The sequence below is a fragment of the Centrocercus urophasianus genome, unplaced genomic scaffold (genome assembly GCF_019232065.1).
Source record: "Centrocercus urophasianus isolate 14NV4802_14NV808 unplaced genomic scaffold, USGS_Curo_1.0 seq_10, whole genome shotgun sequence".
Lineage (NCBI taxonomy): Eukaryota > Metazoa > Chordata > Aves > Galliformes > Phasianidae > Centrocercus > Centrocercus urophasianus.
Window position 1 is genome coordinate 43,662,664 of NW_024884142.1, and position 15,495 is coordinate 43,678,158.

At 37.6% G+C, this 15,495-nt stretch overlaps 1 protein-coding gene across 1 annotated transcript in view; it reads right to left on the reverse strand.

Moving 5' to 3' along the window:
* Window positions 1–11,085, reverse strand: part of TRDN (triadin) — a 206,521-nt gene extending 195,436 nt beyond the window's left edge. Inside the window, 1 exon segment of the mRNA XM_042827318.1 lies at window positions 10,992–11,085. Within this exon segment, the coding sequence (XP_042683252.1) occupies window positions 10,992–11,085 (94 nt within the window).
* Between the last annotated feature and the right edge of the window lie 4,410 nt (window positions 11,086–15,495).

Sequence of the window (15,495 nt, forward strand, 5' to 3'; positions counted from 1 at the left end):
TCTCCAGTGCATTGAAGCAAGGAGAGGCTCTGAATGCTCCTAAGCCTCTGCTCATTCTTCCATGTGTGGGAGGAAAATGTGCCAGAGGATGGCCATCAGCTTTGCTCTGCGACCTGCAGTAGATTGGGCTAGTAGAAATGACCAAGTATAGGGCAGTTGCTGCAGCTATCGTACACATACAGGTAAAGCTGTACATTGATACAAGCCATTTCTCAGAGCAACAAGGGTTTCTGTATTCATATTTCAGTGGTGGCAGCTCTAACTGTGTGTGCCATAGAGCCCAGGCCAATCACTGTCCATAAGCACAGCATAGGTGCATAAATAGATACCCCTGTCTTTCCAGGCAAGCTCCTAAGAGGTCATAGAAGTCTTTGACATTTATAGAAATCTCAGCAGCAGTTGAAATTAATATTAATAATAATAATAGTAATTATTATAAATAATAACTACTACAATTACTGAGAGCATTACAAAGACAGAGTAGTCATATCTCTACTGAACTTTTATTTGTACACAGCTGTATGGACTTCCAGCTTTCAGTAGTGCAACTCTGCGATTGCAGTTACATGTAATATGAGAATGCAGAAGGTAATCCCTTGGAATCTTCTAAATATTTACCAGCAGGATACCTAAGTCCTGGCAGCTTTCTCAGGATATTAATAGGTTGCTGTCTTCACAGATTACTTTTTGCCTTTTGCCAGGTATACTTCACCAGTAAATCTGAACATCATGCAATTTGTTGTTATGATAATGTAGAGGCAGCATGTGAGTCTTACAGTTCAAGGAGTTGTTGCTTTGTGAATACATTTTTCAGTGAAATTTTGTCATTGTTATTACAGTGAGGTCAATCTGAAAGAGCACTCCATCAAGCCAATGTATCTGCCTACCACAGGCCATGGCATTGGCTGTCAGAAAATATCTTGAGATGTGTGTCAATAGTATCAATGTGTCCAAGCTGAACCACCTCCATAAATCAGTAGCCACACTGGCCATGGGAGACCCAAGGCCTGCATGGCTCCTTACACACTGCTATATACACTCTGATATGTCAGAATGTTACTCCATGGACAAAGAGTGAGATGTGGCTGACATTACAAAACAGAGGTTACAATTCCAACCACTTTGAGCAAGGATTTTAAACCTAGGGAAATCATTAAGACCTGAGCAAATAACAGACTGAGAAAAAATAAGAATAATAAAAATAAAATAAAAATCAAAAAGACGTTATATAAAACAAGACACACTTTTTTTGTTTGTTTGCTTGCAGAAACTGTAAGTTGCTGAATTTTAGACCTAAACTTTCAGATTTATTTGTGACTGCCAGGAGTAGCCCCAGAGGAAAATAAACTGCAGTGGAACATTAGTCTCAGGCTGAATTCTTAGTTTTTTACCATGAGTACAATTTCCACCTCATGGATGAAGTTTAAAAATCAGCCAATCAACATAAGCCTATTCCAAATATACAAAAGAACAACAGCTAGTCTCTAGCGAATTTGCCTGTCCTGCTGAAAGACAGGTACTGAGGAGCTGATTGATGCCTCTTGTCACCTAAGTCTACTGATTTGCACAAAAGCAAAAAAGCAGGCACTGTGACAGCTAAGGAGCACTCGTAAACAATGTGAAAACATTTTCAGATCCCATGTTTGTTGGTTTTTTTCTGGATCTTTTATCTTCTTTCTTTGATTAGCTAAGTTATTGAAAAGACACTTTTAGACTAAAAAGTCATTTAAGCTTGCTACAAATTTCAAAGAATCTTGATATTTGTTACTTTGTTTTGCTTGGAGAGCATTGCAAGAAGTAATTCTACAATGCTCCTCTAACAGTGATGGTGTTACTGTACACATTTTGGAAAACAAATGTAATTTTATAGATTTCCTGATAACAACTACAAAGTAATCACTGTTTTCAACAAAAGCAATTAAGAAATTCCAAATTAATTAGTGCAAGCATTCGGATTAGGGCTGTCACACAGAGATACGTGTTTTGGCAGTATTTGCAGCCAGAAGTGGCTTATAGATCCATCCAACTGGTGATCAGAAAATCATCCCCACATTGTCTACTTGCTGTGGTTAAGCAGACATCAGACAAGGATTGTACAGTTTGACATATTTCTAACATGAATTTTTGGAAGACAATTTGGTTCACTCTCTAATACTGCTTAATACAAATCCTCTTAAAAATAATAATGAAAAAATAGAAGACAAAAAGTACAACTTTGGTACACTAAAATGCACATAACCTTGACAAGTAGAATAAAAATAACTTTCAGAAGAATGTTTTAAACTTTTGTGCCTGTTTTTCTTTTTTTTTTTTTTTTTTTTTTGGGGTTTTTTTTTTTTTTTTTTTTTTCTTTTTTCTTTTTTTGTGTGTATGTGGTATCATTGTTAAATTTGGATAAACAGTCGAGTAATCCACACTGAAATAAAAAGAGAGGAATGAAATTGAACTAAAAAAATCAGTATTGAAGAAGCTGAGTTTTAAAAATATTCTGTCTCGCTGTGGTTGATAAAATATTGTTATGCATCTACAATGTTATTTAAATATGAATGGTCAGGAAATATTGAAGTACATGAAATATTCATACTGTAGAATATGTATTTATAGGTTATACAACTGCCTTTCATTCTTGCAAGCCAAACTCTGGAATAATCATTTCAGTACAACTTTCACTGACTCTTTTAGAAGTTTACCTGAATAAGGGTTAAAGGACAAGTAGCTTTCACCCTGCATTAACCTGATGTGAAGTTCACAAATGCTCTGTGCTTCATAAAAAAATCAGGGCCAATAACTAAGCTCCCTTGTTTATACTTGGGAAAATTTCTGCCTGTAAGGGACCACCAATGATTTACCTGAGAAAACAATTAACAGTGGAAACACCTGGCATTCAGGCATTCCTCTTTCTTGTATCACTCCAATGGAGCTGCTCTGCATATGAGACTAATGCTATTTTTAGAGGTGTACAAAAAACTTGCTTCTGAAACTGGTAAAAATTCTGCCTACAAGTGAAAAAGGAAAAAAAAACCAAAACAACACACCACAACCCAAAGACAAGAAAGAGAGGAAGAAAGCAACCCAACAAACAGTTGAAATGATCCTGGAGTGAAAGAACTGTATTCTAAGAGCAATAAATCATATTGACACACCAGCTCAATTGCACTGTCAAAGTACATATCATTTTTGGTTAATTATATTTGAAAAGAGTTACCGTACCTTCTGCTGTAACCTCGGCCATGATGATGATGATAAGAGATACTCTGTTAAAAAGGTCAAGATCTACAGTGGCAGCTTAGATAATACCTCTGGGTTGCTCACTCTTGCAGGAGCTGCAGAACAAGCAGGAGGGAGGTACTCCACTTTTTCTAATTCTGTTCGTTCTTCTTTTGTGCCCCTCTGAATTTTCTCTTTCCTCTGCAGACTCCTGCCCTCACCGAGCAACCTCAGGCCTTCCAGCAGCAATACTTCAAGCTCAGTCTTAAGTATCAGCCTCTAACAAAAATAGCCATGCCTTCCAGTGAGTTTTCTCTAATATCCTAAGAACCACGCGCATGGCAAACAAACAGCAGAAAGGCTCATCTCTAAACAGGGAAGGAAAGCATGGAGAAGCAGCAAAAAAAAAACCCCAACAAAACAAAAGAACTAGGAAAGAGCTGTTTAACGCTACTGCAGCCTCACTAACATAATTGCTGTTCTTTGGGGGGGTATGTCAGGAAACATGAAATATGGAGTTCAAAGTAACCTTATCCACCCCAGCTCAACTTTATTCTTAGCACACTCAATGCTTAGCACATTCTTCCTGGCCTTATTTGGTTTAGGGAGGGTCCTACACAGCTTACTGCTGACTAAGGGGGAGGGTAAATTTAGGTAATTTTCTCCACTTTGATTCTTAATCACCGTTACAGAGCTAATAAAGACACCATTTTAAACCTTTGAAATTGTTAACTTCTTTTATTTTCATTTTTTGGAAGACTCTTGATGTGCTGACATTAATGTACATAATTCTGAAGTTCATCTAAGTACTACTGAACACTTTTGAAAGTATTAATAGCTTACATGCCGCAAAATCACCAAGATAGTATGCAAAAATATTATGGAAAAACAGATTTTTCACAGGTCTAATTCATAAGAAACATTAAATTTAGTACAAAATATTGGTGATTATAAACAAGTTTTTATAAAACTGTAAACAAACTTAGAAGAGTAAAAACACTAACAATTATTATGAAAATCATTTAAAAACTTGAGCAATATATTCAGAGCATTGCTTATAATTTCACACTTGTGAAATTATGTGTGTGGGCAGAGCTTGAAAGTGATTTTAGCAGAAAAGTGCCCTCAAGCCAGCATGCTTCTACATAAATGTCATCGTCACATGAAATCAGAAACCATCTTGAACAGTTCTTACTAGGGAACCTATAGTAAGCTCTTCTCTGCTACAGAGGCTGGCATTTGCACTTCTCATCTTCCCTCCAGGAGATATAAGCACCTGGCTCTATGGCAAAGTACAAGGAAAGGAATATGTTTATCCGGAGCACAAGAGGCAGAAATGAAGGCTCACTGAACAGTCACCATCAGGACTTTTCCTTCTGCCTTGACACACTTCAAACGTGACACAAATCAAAAAATGATAGCCATTTTCTACCCAAAGTTCAGAGACAAAGCTCAATTCCCTTCTTCCTGATGAAATATGTTACATTAAGCTTTTATTACTTGGTGTTCAGTATTCAGTGTGTTCTGATAAACTCCTGTTCCTCCCTCCACTCTTTTAGCCTGTCCTCACTAAGGCTGACAAAAACATTTTAGAAATAAACATATTCATTTGAAAAATGCTCTTTCATGAAAACCTAGATGTTCTGTGGAATTATATTAACATCAACAGAACAGCAGATAGCTCAGTGGTTAGTAAAGTGTGTTAGGATGTGTGATACTAAAATAAAGTCCTTGTCCTTAATTACTTCCCTGTCTTCAGCTGAATTAATTCCATTTTATGTGAACAATTACATATGTTGGGTCAACTGTATTTTGACAGCTAAGTGACTAGCATGAGGTGGGAGGAATATTGCCTCATCAAGCACAGAGCTAATAAATATTGCAAAGTCAAGATTCCTTCCATTTGTATTATCATTCAAAGAAAGTAATAAATGCTTGGGGTATATTACAAGAGAAAACTGAATAAAACATTCATGTCTGAATTTTGTCCTTATGTAGCAAGATCCTGAAATGTAAACTATATACAGGCATGTATGTTTGTATGACTGAATGTGTTGTCTCTCTTTCACTGTTTCCATTTCAGCTTCTACCACTTGCACTCTTGCCTCCATGCCTTATTTCCTTTATTGCTATTTTTGCTCTGCCCTCATTCACATACTGATATCTGAAACCAAAATATAAGAGCAGAGAAAGTGAGAGAATAGATCTGGAAATCAATTTTACACATCAGCCCAGTGGCCAGAAAGAATTTCTTGGCAGTTTCTGCAACCTCTGCATTCTTTCTAGATGCAAAACACTCACTCTGGAAGGAGGCTAAAGCTATAGTACACAAAATACCTTACAAAAAGTATAGCTCTAGGCAACTGCATTGAAAGTTTTATTTGTTCCCTCCAGGGAGGTCAAAGTCAAGGCAGATGGGTGTAACATTTATTGGAGATAATTAGTTTGCAAAAATACAAAGAACCAGGTAAACAAGGTTCTGCTGTTTGTTCATGACCCATAAGATTCATCATCTGAAAATTATAGAGGACATTATATTTCTTCTTTAGATGGTTGGGCAAGAGAAATTCTCAAAACTAAATTTAGGCATTGTTAAAACTTTAGCTAAAATCTGAAGTTTAGCATCTGGCTCAAATTTAGAAGCTTCTTAAGTTCTAAACTGTGAAATCCACATTATGCAGAAGGCCAAGAGAGTATCCGTACAGATCTTCAACCCTAACATAACGTATGTAAGCTGACACAGAATGCATTTTGGTGGGATCCATCACTGTTTAATTGGATAGGACATCATCTTGTATAAAATGCCATTTCTCCCTCCTTGTTCATATTTTTAACCATAACAAAAATAGAAAATATAAAATTACTTCGGTTCTTACAAGTAATATGCAAACTTGGACTTACAAAATTTCTCCTCATTTTCTTCCCATCAGGTCTCAGACACAATGGGGAAATGCTCTTGGCTTGAGTCCCTTCTCAGATTCCTGAGTTATAAAAGTCTGTGTTAAATACAAACAAAATAAAGATTTCTCTTTATGGCTTTCTGAGTAGAGAAAACAGTCTTACTAACAGCAGCTATGTGCTGCTACAGATGTCTGTATGTAACCATGTGCCTTGATCTCAGATAATGTGTATTTCAGCGGAAGTCCTAACTAACGAATCAAATAAAATCATTTATTTATTGGAGTATTTTATCTTAGGAAGAGTCTGAGGTTTACTGTTTCAGAAGTTGTACTACAAAATCCTGTTTATAGATGAATCACAGAATCACAAAAATACAAAATGACTTTAGCTGGAAAAAGTTATGTTGTTCATATAATCAAAGTAGAAATATACAGATGTTTTTTGAGATGATTCTTGGGTTGCCACCTTATTGAAAAGGGAATAGAGAAAGTACACCACATTGAATTACTGAGTGTTAAGAGGGAAGTCTTTTGTACTGATTCAAGGAAGCATTAAGTAAAATTGTTGGTCAACAAGCAAATTTAGAATGAAATTTGAGCTTGTCTTCTAACGCGTTACTGAGGAATTCTTGGAGTTCAGCGCTACAAAATCAAGCTAAGCAAAAGCAAAAGATTTGGTATGTTAGTGCATGTTCAGGACTTCAGAGTCATGGACAAGATACTTAACCTTACCTCCCGTATATATTATGAATCCTGGGAGTATGCTGTAATCAGAAATAGTCAGCAATTATCTGATAAGAACAAATACAGGATGGAGGTATAAAGCTAGAGAGGAAGTGAGAGGTACTCAATCCGGTGAATAGCAAAAACACATGCAGAAGCAAATAGAGGATTTGAATTACGTCTGTTGGTGAGCCTATATACCCATAAAGAAAAATACTAGTATTTTGATTGGTACTGGATGGATTTCTCTGAAGTAGGCATTTCCAGTCTTTTTATTGTTGATTTTTTTGTCTGTTATTTAGGAGTGAGACTTTCATTCAGCTGCAGTGATAAGACTCTGTTTTTCATTATAAAACATGAGCAGATTCAGATTCTGATGCCCTTGTGATTAGTCAGCAATATAGTCATTTTGACCTTCTATGGAGCATTAGTAAAACTCTAAAATAATTGTTTTTCTTTCATGATTAATATTTTATGAATGAGAGTTGCAAGATTTTGGGAATCAATATGACAAAATTAGATTTATTATGGATATACTATAGACATAGAACAAAAAAAATCTAGATATACTGTCTGATTGTGATTAAATTTAGTAACATTTAAGCATTGTTATAAACCATAAATAGTAAGCCTTCTGATAAATCAGTGTGAATCATTTTTTCAGTGAGAGTTAGATACATAATACTTATAAACTCCTACTTTAATGTGTAGGAGACAATTAATTGAACACCATGGTAGATCTGTCCTACATTTAATGTCAACTACTGACAGATGAGTGCAGAATATAATTATGATTGTTTCTCTCTGTAGGCTGACTGCTCTGAATTCAAGTCAACCTTTGCTGGGGGACAGCTGACAGGTACACTGGGGTCACATCACCTTGGCATTCCAGGCTCATTAAGGGACATTTCACAGGTTAGGTTTCACAGAAAGAATTTTCTCCAAAGCTACATGATAAAAAGTCATGATACAGAAGAAAATATCTATGATACTGAGTGTTCCACTTTACCATAGATAATACTCCCAGTTATACATAATACTACCAAATTGCTGAAGTAACCAGTCTGAGTGTGACATTCTGATTAATCATTTCTAACATCTAATAAGGTCCACTGATTATAAAACTGTTTAAAACCCAGGAAACAAGGTTGTTACAAGATATCCTTTCTCTGATATATCTGTAGAGACAGTGAAGAAAAATTAGTATGGAGCAACTTTCCTTGTTTTGGTGTGTTTTCTTTAAATCTATTGTGATACTATGAGCTAAATTCAGGAAGGGCATCTACTGCAGCATGTCAACTTAGAGAAGTTTGAATGAGATTTAGCAACTCCATATTTTGTGCCTTGTTTTTTCATTTAATCTACTTTATTTTTTCTATTTTAAGAGAGAATTTTCTTATTACAGTACTTGTGGCTTTACTTTTATACCTGGGAAATTTTCACAGAAAGCCTCCAGGTAGTGAAGAAGGTATATCTGGAACTGAATCCTTTTTAATATGTAATGTTCAGAAAGTCACTTTAATAGTCTTTTTCTATAGAAAAAGTTGCATCCAAGGTAAATGTTGTACAGAATACAGCAGTGGCCAAATAATAGAAACGTGGGCTGCTGTTGACAGAATATAGAGTGAGAACAGTTCTAGCATCCTAACAAACTTAGAGTGCTTCCTGATCAAAAATACTCTTTCAAAGAAAGATGACTACATGCCTTCTGATATATTTTTGTTTGAGAAGAGGGAGAAAAAATGACAGTGCTTTCAAAACTTTGAAAACAATTTCCTATTTTAAAATCACAAGACTCAGAAGTATGTAGGTCCCTCCAAAAGTAGTGCCACTTACTTATTTCCATGGAAACTACAACATAAACAAAGAGTGCAACACTAGTTGATAGGGCACATCCTCAGCCATACAGCACTCTTTTTCAAAATAACCACCACTATAAGCTATGCATTTCTGACAGCAATGAACAAGACTGCATGACAAGCTGTGCATCAGAAGAGGTGACTACTGTTGCTGTCACCACTCTGCTGAAACACACCATCCACTGCCTTACTCTGCTCACATCTACTGTTTGGTCTCCATCAATGTTCAGCAAGTGTTGATGAATGTCAGTGGCTGCTGCTTTTTCCCACATGGAGGAATTCAGTGACACACCTTTGCTTCAAAAGCACTTCCCTGTCAGTATTTCATTCTGTCAGACCACCCCTCTGCTGTCATCTGTCACATGGCAAAAAAATGTCAGGGGATATTGGCGGGGACGCCATAGATATCAGGGGCCAACATAATAAAATAGGGAGCATTACTTTTGGAGCAGCCCTAATTCATCACAGAAATATATGTAGCAAAATAAATGAGTTACTTCTGAGCTGCAAAATTCAGACCCAACTCCAAATTTACACTGAGACTTTTCAAGTTTGTCTCAGACCTTACTCCTAAAAAAAAAAATCTGCAGCAACCAGCATTAATATTATTATTATTATTATTTTCAGATGCTCATATTTGAGCATACTGGCAAAAGCATTCTAAAAAAGACAAAGAAAAATACATGTTGCTGTGCCAAGTACCTTGAAAAATAATATGGGGTAAAATTAGTACTCTACGTATCCTCTCTAGTGTAAACTCCACTGGGGTAGCTCAAGACAGTCTACTCATTCTGACCTTAACAAACAAGGGGAAGCCTCACTTTATTTTCATTTAGCTACTTATCTTCTGCTTGTGGCAAGTCATTATGTTATTATACATTATGTTCATTAAGTTAAATTATGTTATCTTGAGCTAAAGATCACGTGTTAGGCACACAGGCTTTGACTTGTCCCCCTCAGTCATATTAGCAAAAGATACCCCACAAAAATAATTCCAGCCAAGGCCTCAAGAGTATCAGATTTTAATTCTTCCCTAGCTCTTCTAAGAAAAAACACTAAGGATTTGGATTCCCTGAATAGAAAGAATTTTCTAGACTAAACCAACAGCACTGTGGAAATAAATTTAGAAAATAAAATTTGTGTGTCTTAACCATTCCCTGCAAATAAGTAGAACTTCTACTAGATGTCCCCCCTGTGTGTGATTCAGATTGTATCTCTAAGTGGTCATGAAGACACTTTGTGTCTCCTGGGCTGTTATTTACAGAAGATCTTTCTTCACTTTCAAACTCCATGTTTTCCTTGGAATATCAGAACTTGGTACAGTTATGAATTTCCACAGATGGGATAGATATCAGCTCCTGGAAGTGAACTGGCAGCTATGTCCAATTGAAAATAATTCTTCGACTCATGTAATACGAAAGGCAGCAGCTGTGATTAAGTCACAGCAGCTGTGACACAAAGTCTGCCTTCCACTCAACAGTACACAAATCTGTGCCAGAAAATTCTCAAGAACACTGGCATCTGTTATGCGTCACAAGCATACAGAGTGAGATTGATACAGAAGAAAGGAGAAAAAGGTATAAAGAACTATAGCAACCATCAGCCATAGGAAATAAATTGCATGGCATCACACAAATTTATGAAAATATAGAATATTAAAGGAAAAATATTTTCATTTTGACAATAGCTGTAATTTTTCTTTCTGTTTCCTCTTTTTTTCTCCCTTATTCAAGCCACAGTCTTGGGCAGATCAAAGTCAGAATTGCAGATGAAGGACCTGCTTTGTTATTATCATTGTTATCACTACTTAAAAAGAAAACTGAAACAGATTTTTAATTAGGTTATTTAGAGTTTTTACAGAGCATGAGTAAAAGATATTAATTAATTAACTCAACCCTGTCAGTGCTGACAGCTGCAACTGCACTGAAAAAAGTACTTCTGAAAAATAAAGGATCTTTTAAAAGCAGAAATAAACTTGAGCTTTAATGCCTTTATCACTCATCATAGCAGGTATATACTAATTTTCCTTGAATAGTGTTACCATTTGTCACTGTCAATCACATCAATCACATGTTGGAGCTCAAGCTCCAACACAAGTCCAAGTCAACTTTCTAATACAAACCATAAAAAATACTTGTTTGTACCACAGATACAGCAAAGTCTTACTATGTCCTTCTTACTCCTCCCCCTGCCTCCCTGGAATAGCAAAAAACAGACAGATCAAATGCAAAGGAATGCAATGGTACTAAAGAGACCATTGCTCTTTCCAAATTTACTGTTTAAATGAAAATAAAAGAATTACCTAGAGACACAAAGCAGAATGTCCTCAGCTGCGTCTCCAGGGCTTGGACAGCAAGGCAAGGACACTGGGGACTTTTGGAAGCTCCTGATCACATTCTCAGGCCCTGAGGAAATTGTGGGCAGCCTGGTACAGCTGGCATGGGCTGCAGCTGCCAAGGAGCTGCTGGCAGCTTGTGCCTGCAGGGTGAATGCCACCCTAAACCCAGATGGGGACATGGGTAGTTTCTCCATAAAGGGGGTTTGGCCTCCAGTTATAGAGTTTTGTGACTATGGCTTTTCTATGGGTGTTGGAAATAATGTCTTCACTCTGTATGTTAAATTTGTAAACATCTTTTCAAGTGGGTATTTGGCCATAAAATCCCATTTTGCATCCCTCGTGTCCAGAAGATTTTATTCTGTGATCACTTTCTCCTCTCCTGATTTGAGCCATTGAGACAGTTCAAACATGCTGTCATTGATGCCTGGTAAGAGGATTTGTGAAACAACCATAGCCTGATGTTTGGATTTCATTCCATCTCATAGTGCTTCTTCATGATGAACAAGGAGAAGCTGTGTTTCTTGTTACTTAGGTAACAGACAAAGGTGAGAGTGAAGGTGGTTTTGTGAGTTTTTTTGGTTTTTTGTTTGTTTTTTTGTTTCAGAGAGGGAAGGTAACTAGAGTTTTACTTAATTTCTGCAGAAGGCATATATAGCAGTACTACTCCACACTGCAGAGTAAAAGCAAAAAGTATTCTCTTTTCTACATCTGTGAAACAGAGCTGAGGAACACAACACTGGGTAGGCTGCAGCAGAAGTGAAAGCAACATGGCATCAAAACTGTACAAAAGCATGAAGAGAACAGACAACCAGCAGATGCACCTTTTCACACATCACCAATGTCATGCTTATAATCACGATTCCATTTATGTTTCCCATACTGCTGTAAGAGATTGTTCTTTTACATCATTGTCTCAAAGCTTGCTGAGAACACAGATGAACAAGACCAAGCAAGTCCCTGACCAGGATTGAGAAATCCTCTGTCTGGAAAACACAAATGGATTAGTCCTGGGCAAGGGTTGCAAAATCCTTTGTCTGAGGGACACAGATGAACAAGGCCAGGGGAAACGAGAGAGATAAGCCACAGATTAATGGCTGGGAAGCAGTCTTTTGTGTGGGCTTATCTTGAGGAAGATGGCCATCTCAGGGGGTGCTGCACATGACTCTTACTCAAGCGCCCAGGAATGCCACGCTGGCAGGAGAAGGATAAAAAAGGGGACCTACAATCATGCTGATGTTTCTGACATGAGAAGCCTCATGACCTGCCTCTCTCCCTCCTGGACTTGCTCTGCGTTCTGCCTGCTTGTTGCCTAAGGCCAACCATGCTGCTGCTGCTCTCCCCCAAGAGGTGTCTGCCATCAGATCCCTTACTATGGAACGCCTGCATGCTGATGGATTCTCCTGGACCTGCTGCTTCCTCCTGAACTTAACCTGCTTCTTCTTCCTGGTAACTGCTTGCTGCCCAAGGCCGACCATGCTGCTCTCCCCCTGTTCTTTTGCCTCAGACCATTGGAACAGCGTGCAACGGGATGCTGCTGAATCCTGGTGGTGACTATTCCCGCTTTACACAATTTTTGCTTCTTTCCTATCTTTTCTATCACCCACCTTCCCTTCCCCATCACCCTAATTCATAGCAGGTCACCAGCATCTCCTTTCCCATCTCCCTGATTAGGATTTGTAAAAAAATGGTCGACCAACATTTGAATGGTTTCTTCTTAATCTCACGCCACATTTATACATTTATCAAAGAACCTTCTCTCCCTCAGATAAATTGGAGTGAGACAATTGCAAAGAGCTGCATGACAGAAGTCTGGGTGCTGTGCAGTCTTGGGGAAGGTAAGGCAGAAGCAGTGCAAGGTGCATGCCACAAGCAGGTGCACAATCCCATTTTCTCATCCTTGTCAGCCTAACATACAATCCGTCTCTGAAAAAGGCATGCCTCTAGCTCCCTTAACAGCATTTGTCAAACAGGCCCTCCTGACACCACTCTGCCCACCAGCATATTTGTTTTATTAGCTCTTTTTAACTCTCATTTGTTACAGCAGTTCCCTGACTGAAACCGGGAAAGGCCACTGGCAGACTGAATCCTCACAGTCTTTTTAAATCACTCAGAGGACTCTTTCCAGATCTTCTATTCCACACTAATACAAGTTTTTCCTCCTTAGAGATTTCCATCAATACGTATTAGGAAGAGACCAAAGTCTCTTTTGACGTGTCTGGCCATGTAAGATATATCAACCTGTTCCTTTGGATCAAAAGTTGTGGAGGATCAGGTACTTAAATCTGGTGGTTCTGAAGTAAGTTCATGTCTTGAATAGTCTGCGTTTTTTTTTTGTTTTGTTTTTTTTTTTTCGAGAAGGTAATTTAAGAGTGACACCTGTCACTCTTAAGTCCAAGGCGGTTGGAGGATATTAATATTCTCTTGAATTATTTAAAAGATATGACTAATGCTTCATGTTCCATAAGACTGTTATCTGCAAAAATAACATCTGTGACAGTCATTGCTGGGCAGTTAGGGTTTCATCACTAGCATTTTTTGAACTTTCTGTGCAAAGGATTCCTCCAGGTCGTCATCTTTACTTCACTTTCTAAAGACCAACTTACAGACTCTGTCACGTTGTTTCATTTCAATCAGAGTGAATCAGACAAAGATGTGTGGGCTCCTTCCTGAATAAAATACCGTATTAAAAGATCGAAAGTATTTCAGAAAGATTTCTCATAAACTATTTTAAGAGTGCAGTGCAGATAAGTTAGACATTCTGGCATACTAAAAGTCCTGTCTCAAGAAGGCAGAAAAAGATCCTACAGATTTTTTGTTGAAGTTCATAAGAAGAGCAATATCTAACACTCAAGGGACTGAACTGAATGCGATCTGCCACACGGAAAAAAATCCCCATAGTTCATGTTGTACCTCTTCAGCGGCAGTGGTATTGTGGCCAGATAAATCTAAAATACAGTCTTCACTTGTATGCTAGCAGTAAAACATAACTGTAAGGAAATATAAAGTGCTTTATAAAGAACAAAAATAGAAATTTAAGTGCAATTATGCTACAGCATACCTGTCCCCTATGACATGTGTTTGATATCACATGAAGAATACTTAGTTATGGATAATATTCTAGTAATTATCTGGTGCTGTTTCAAGAAATAGTCCACAAAGGAGTTCGTTTTCCATTCCGCTGCTTCCAAGTAGAGTGGCACCGACACAGCAAATCATGTATTCCTTTAAAAATTTATCTTCCTCAGTGCCTAATGAAACAGATGTCATAGATGATGAACAAAAATATTTTGAAGAAAGCAGTTCTTCTCCCACTGCAGCAAGGATTGAGGAAGATTTCTATCACCTGTTGAAATCCTAGAGAGGCCCTGGCACTGATAAACCTCTTACTCACTCAACCTAATCAGAGCCTAATTTTTAGATCATTATGCTCCTTAGTTAAAGCAAGTAAGAACTGCAAGAAATTTAGAAAACTGAATGCAGATTATATGCTTGCATTGCATGTATACTTGCATTGAATATGTTATCAATAATTGTAAACTCAAGAGATTAAATGAAAACATAAATATGATGTGATAATTCTGACAAAAATAATTTTATTCACTTAATTTTTGTCAGTACTTGCACTAAACATCTTTCAGCAAATGCAAAACAACAACAAGAACAACAAAAACCAACATACTCAGTCAGTCAGGTTTTAGAAGGAATGCATGAACACATGCCATGCATTTTAGAGATCGAGTCCTTTATTATTTGTTAATCTCAGTCTGAAAGCACATGTAATATTTCTGTAACATTTATTTGTAAATCTTCCTTTCATTTTTTGTTTACTTCTATAATATTATTGAACGCAAAATTGAATTTGCCACAAAATTGAATTTTATTTCCATAATTGTGTGTATCAAGACAATGGCTTCCAGATTTCAGTTTAATTTCCTAAATAGTTTGTTTTACACTTCCTTGAACCATTAAAACATACTGTAAAATAGTCCTATGGTTAGTTCATCAACAAAGTGTTAGCTGGTAGCTTCACAGAGAAGTAGCTATGTACCTAATCATTGTTACTGATAGAAAGAAAATGAACAGTTCTTGCAAAATAGGGAGCTTGCAAACAGGAGGGGAATCAACTCTTTGAAAGGGTTGATAACTGCAGAAGGGGAAAATGGTTTTAAGTTGAGGGAGGGAAGATTTAGGTTGAATGTCAGGGGAAAATTCTTTACAGAGAGTGGTGAGGTGCTGGAACAGGCTGCCCAGTGAGGCTGTGGATGCCCTGTCCCTGGAGGTGTTCAAGGCCAGGTTGGATGGGGCCCTGGGCAGCCTGGTCTAGCATTAAATGGGGAGGTTGGTGGCCCTGCATGTGGCAGAGGGGGTTGGCGATTCATGGTCCTTGAGGTCCCTTTCAATCCTGGCCATTCTGAGATCCTGTGATTCTGTGAAAATACATTCCCCCTCCCCCCACGCTCCCCCCCCC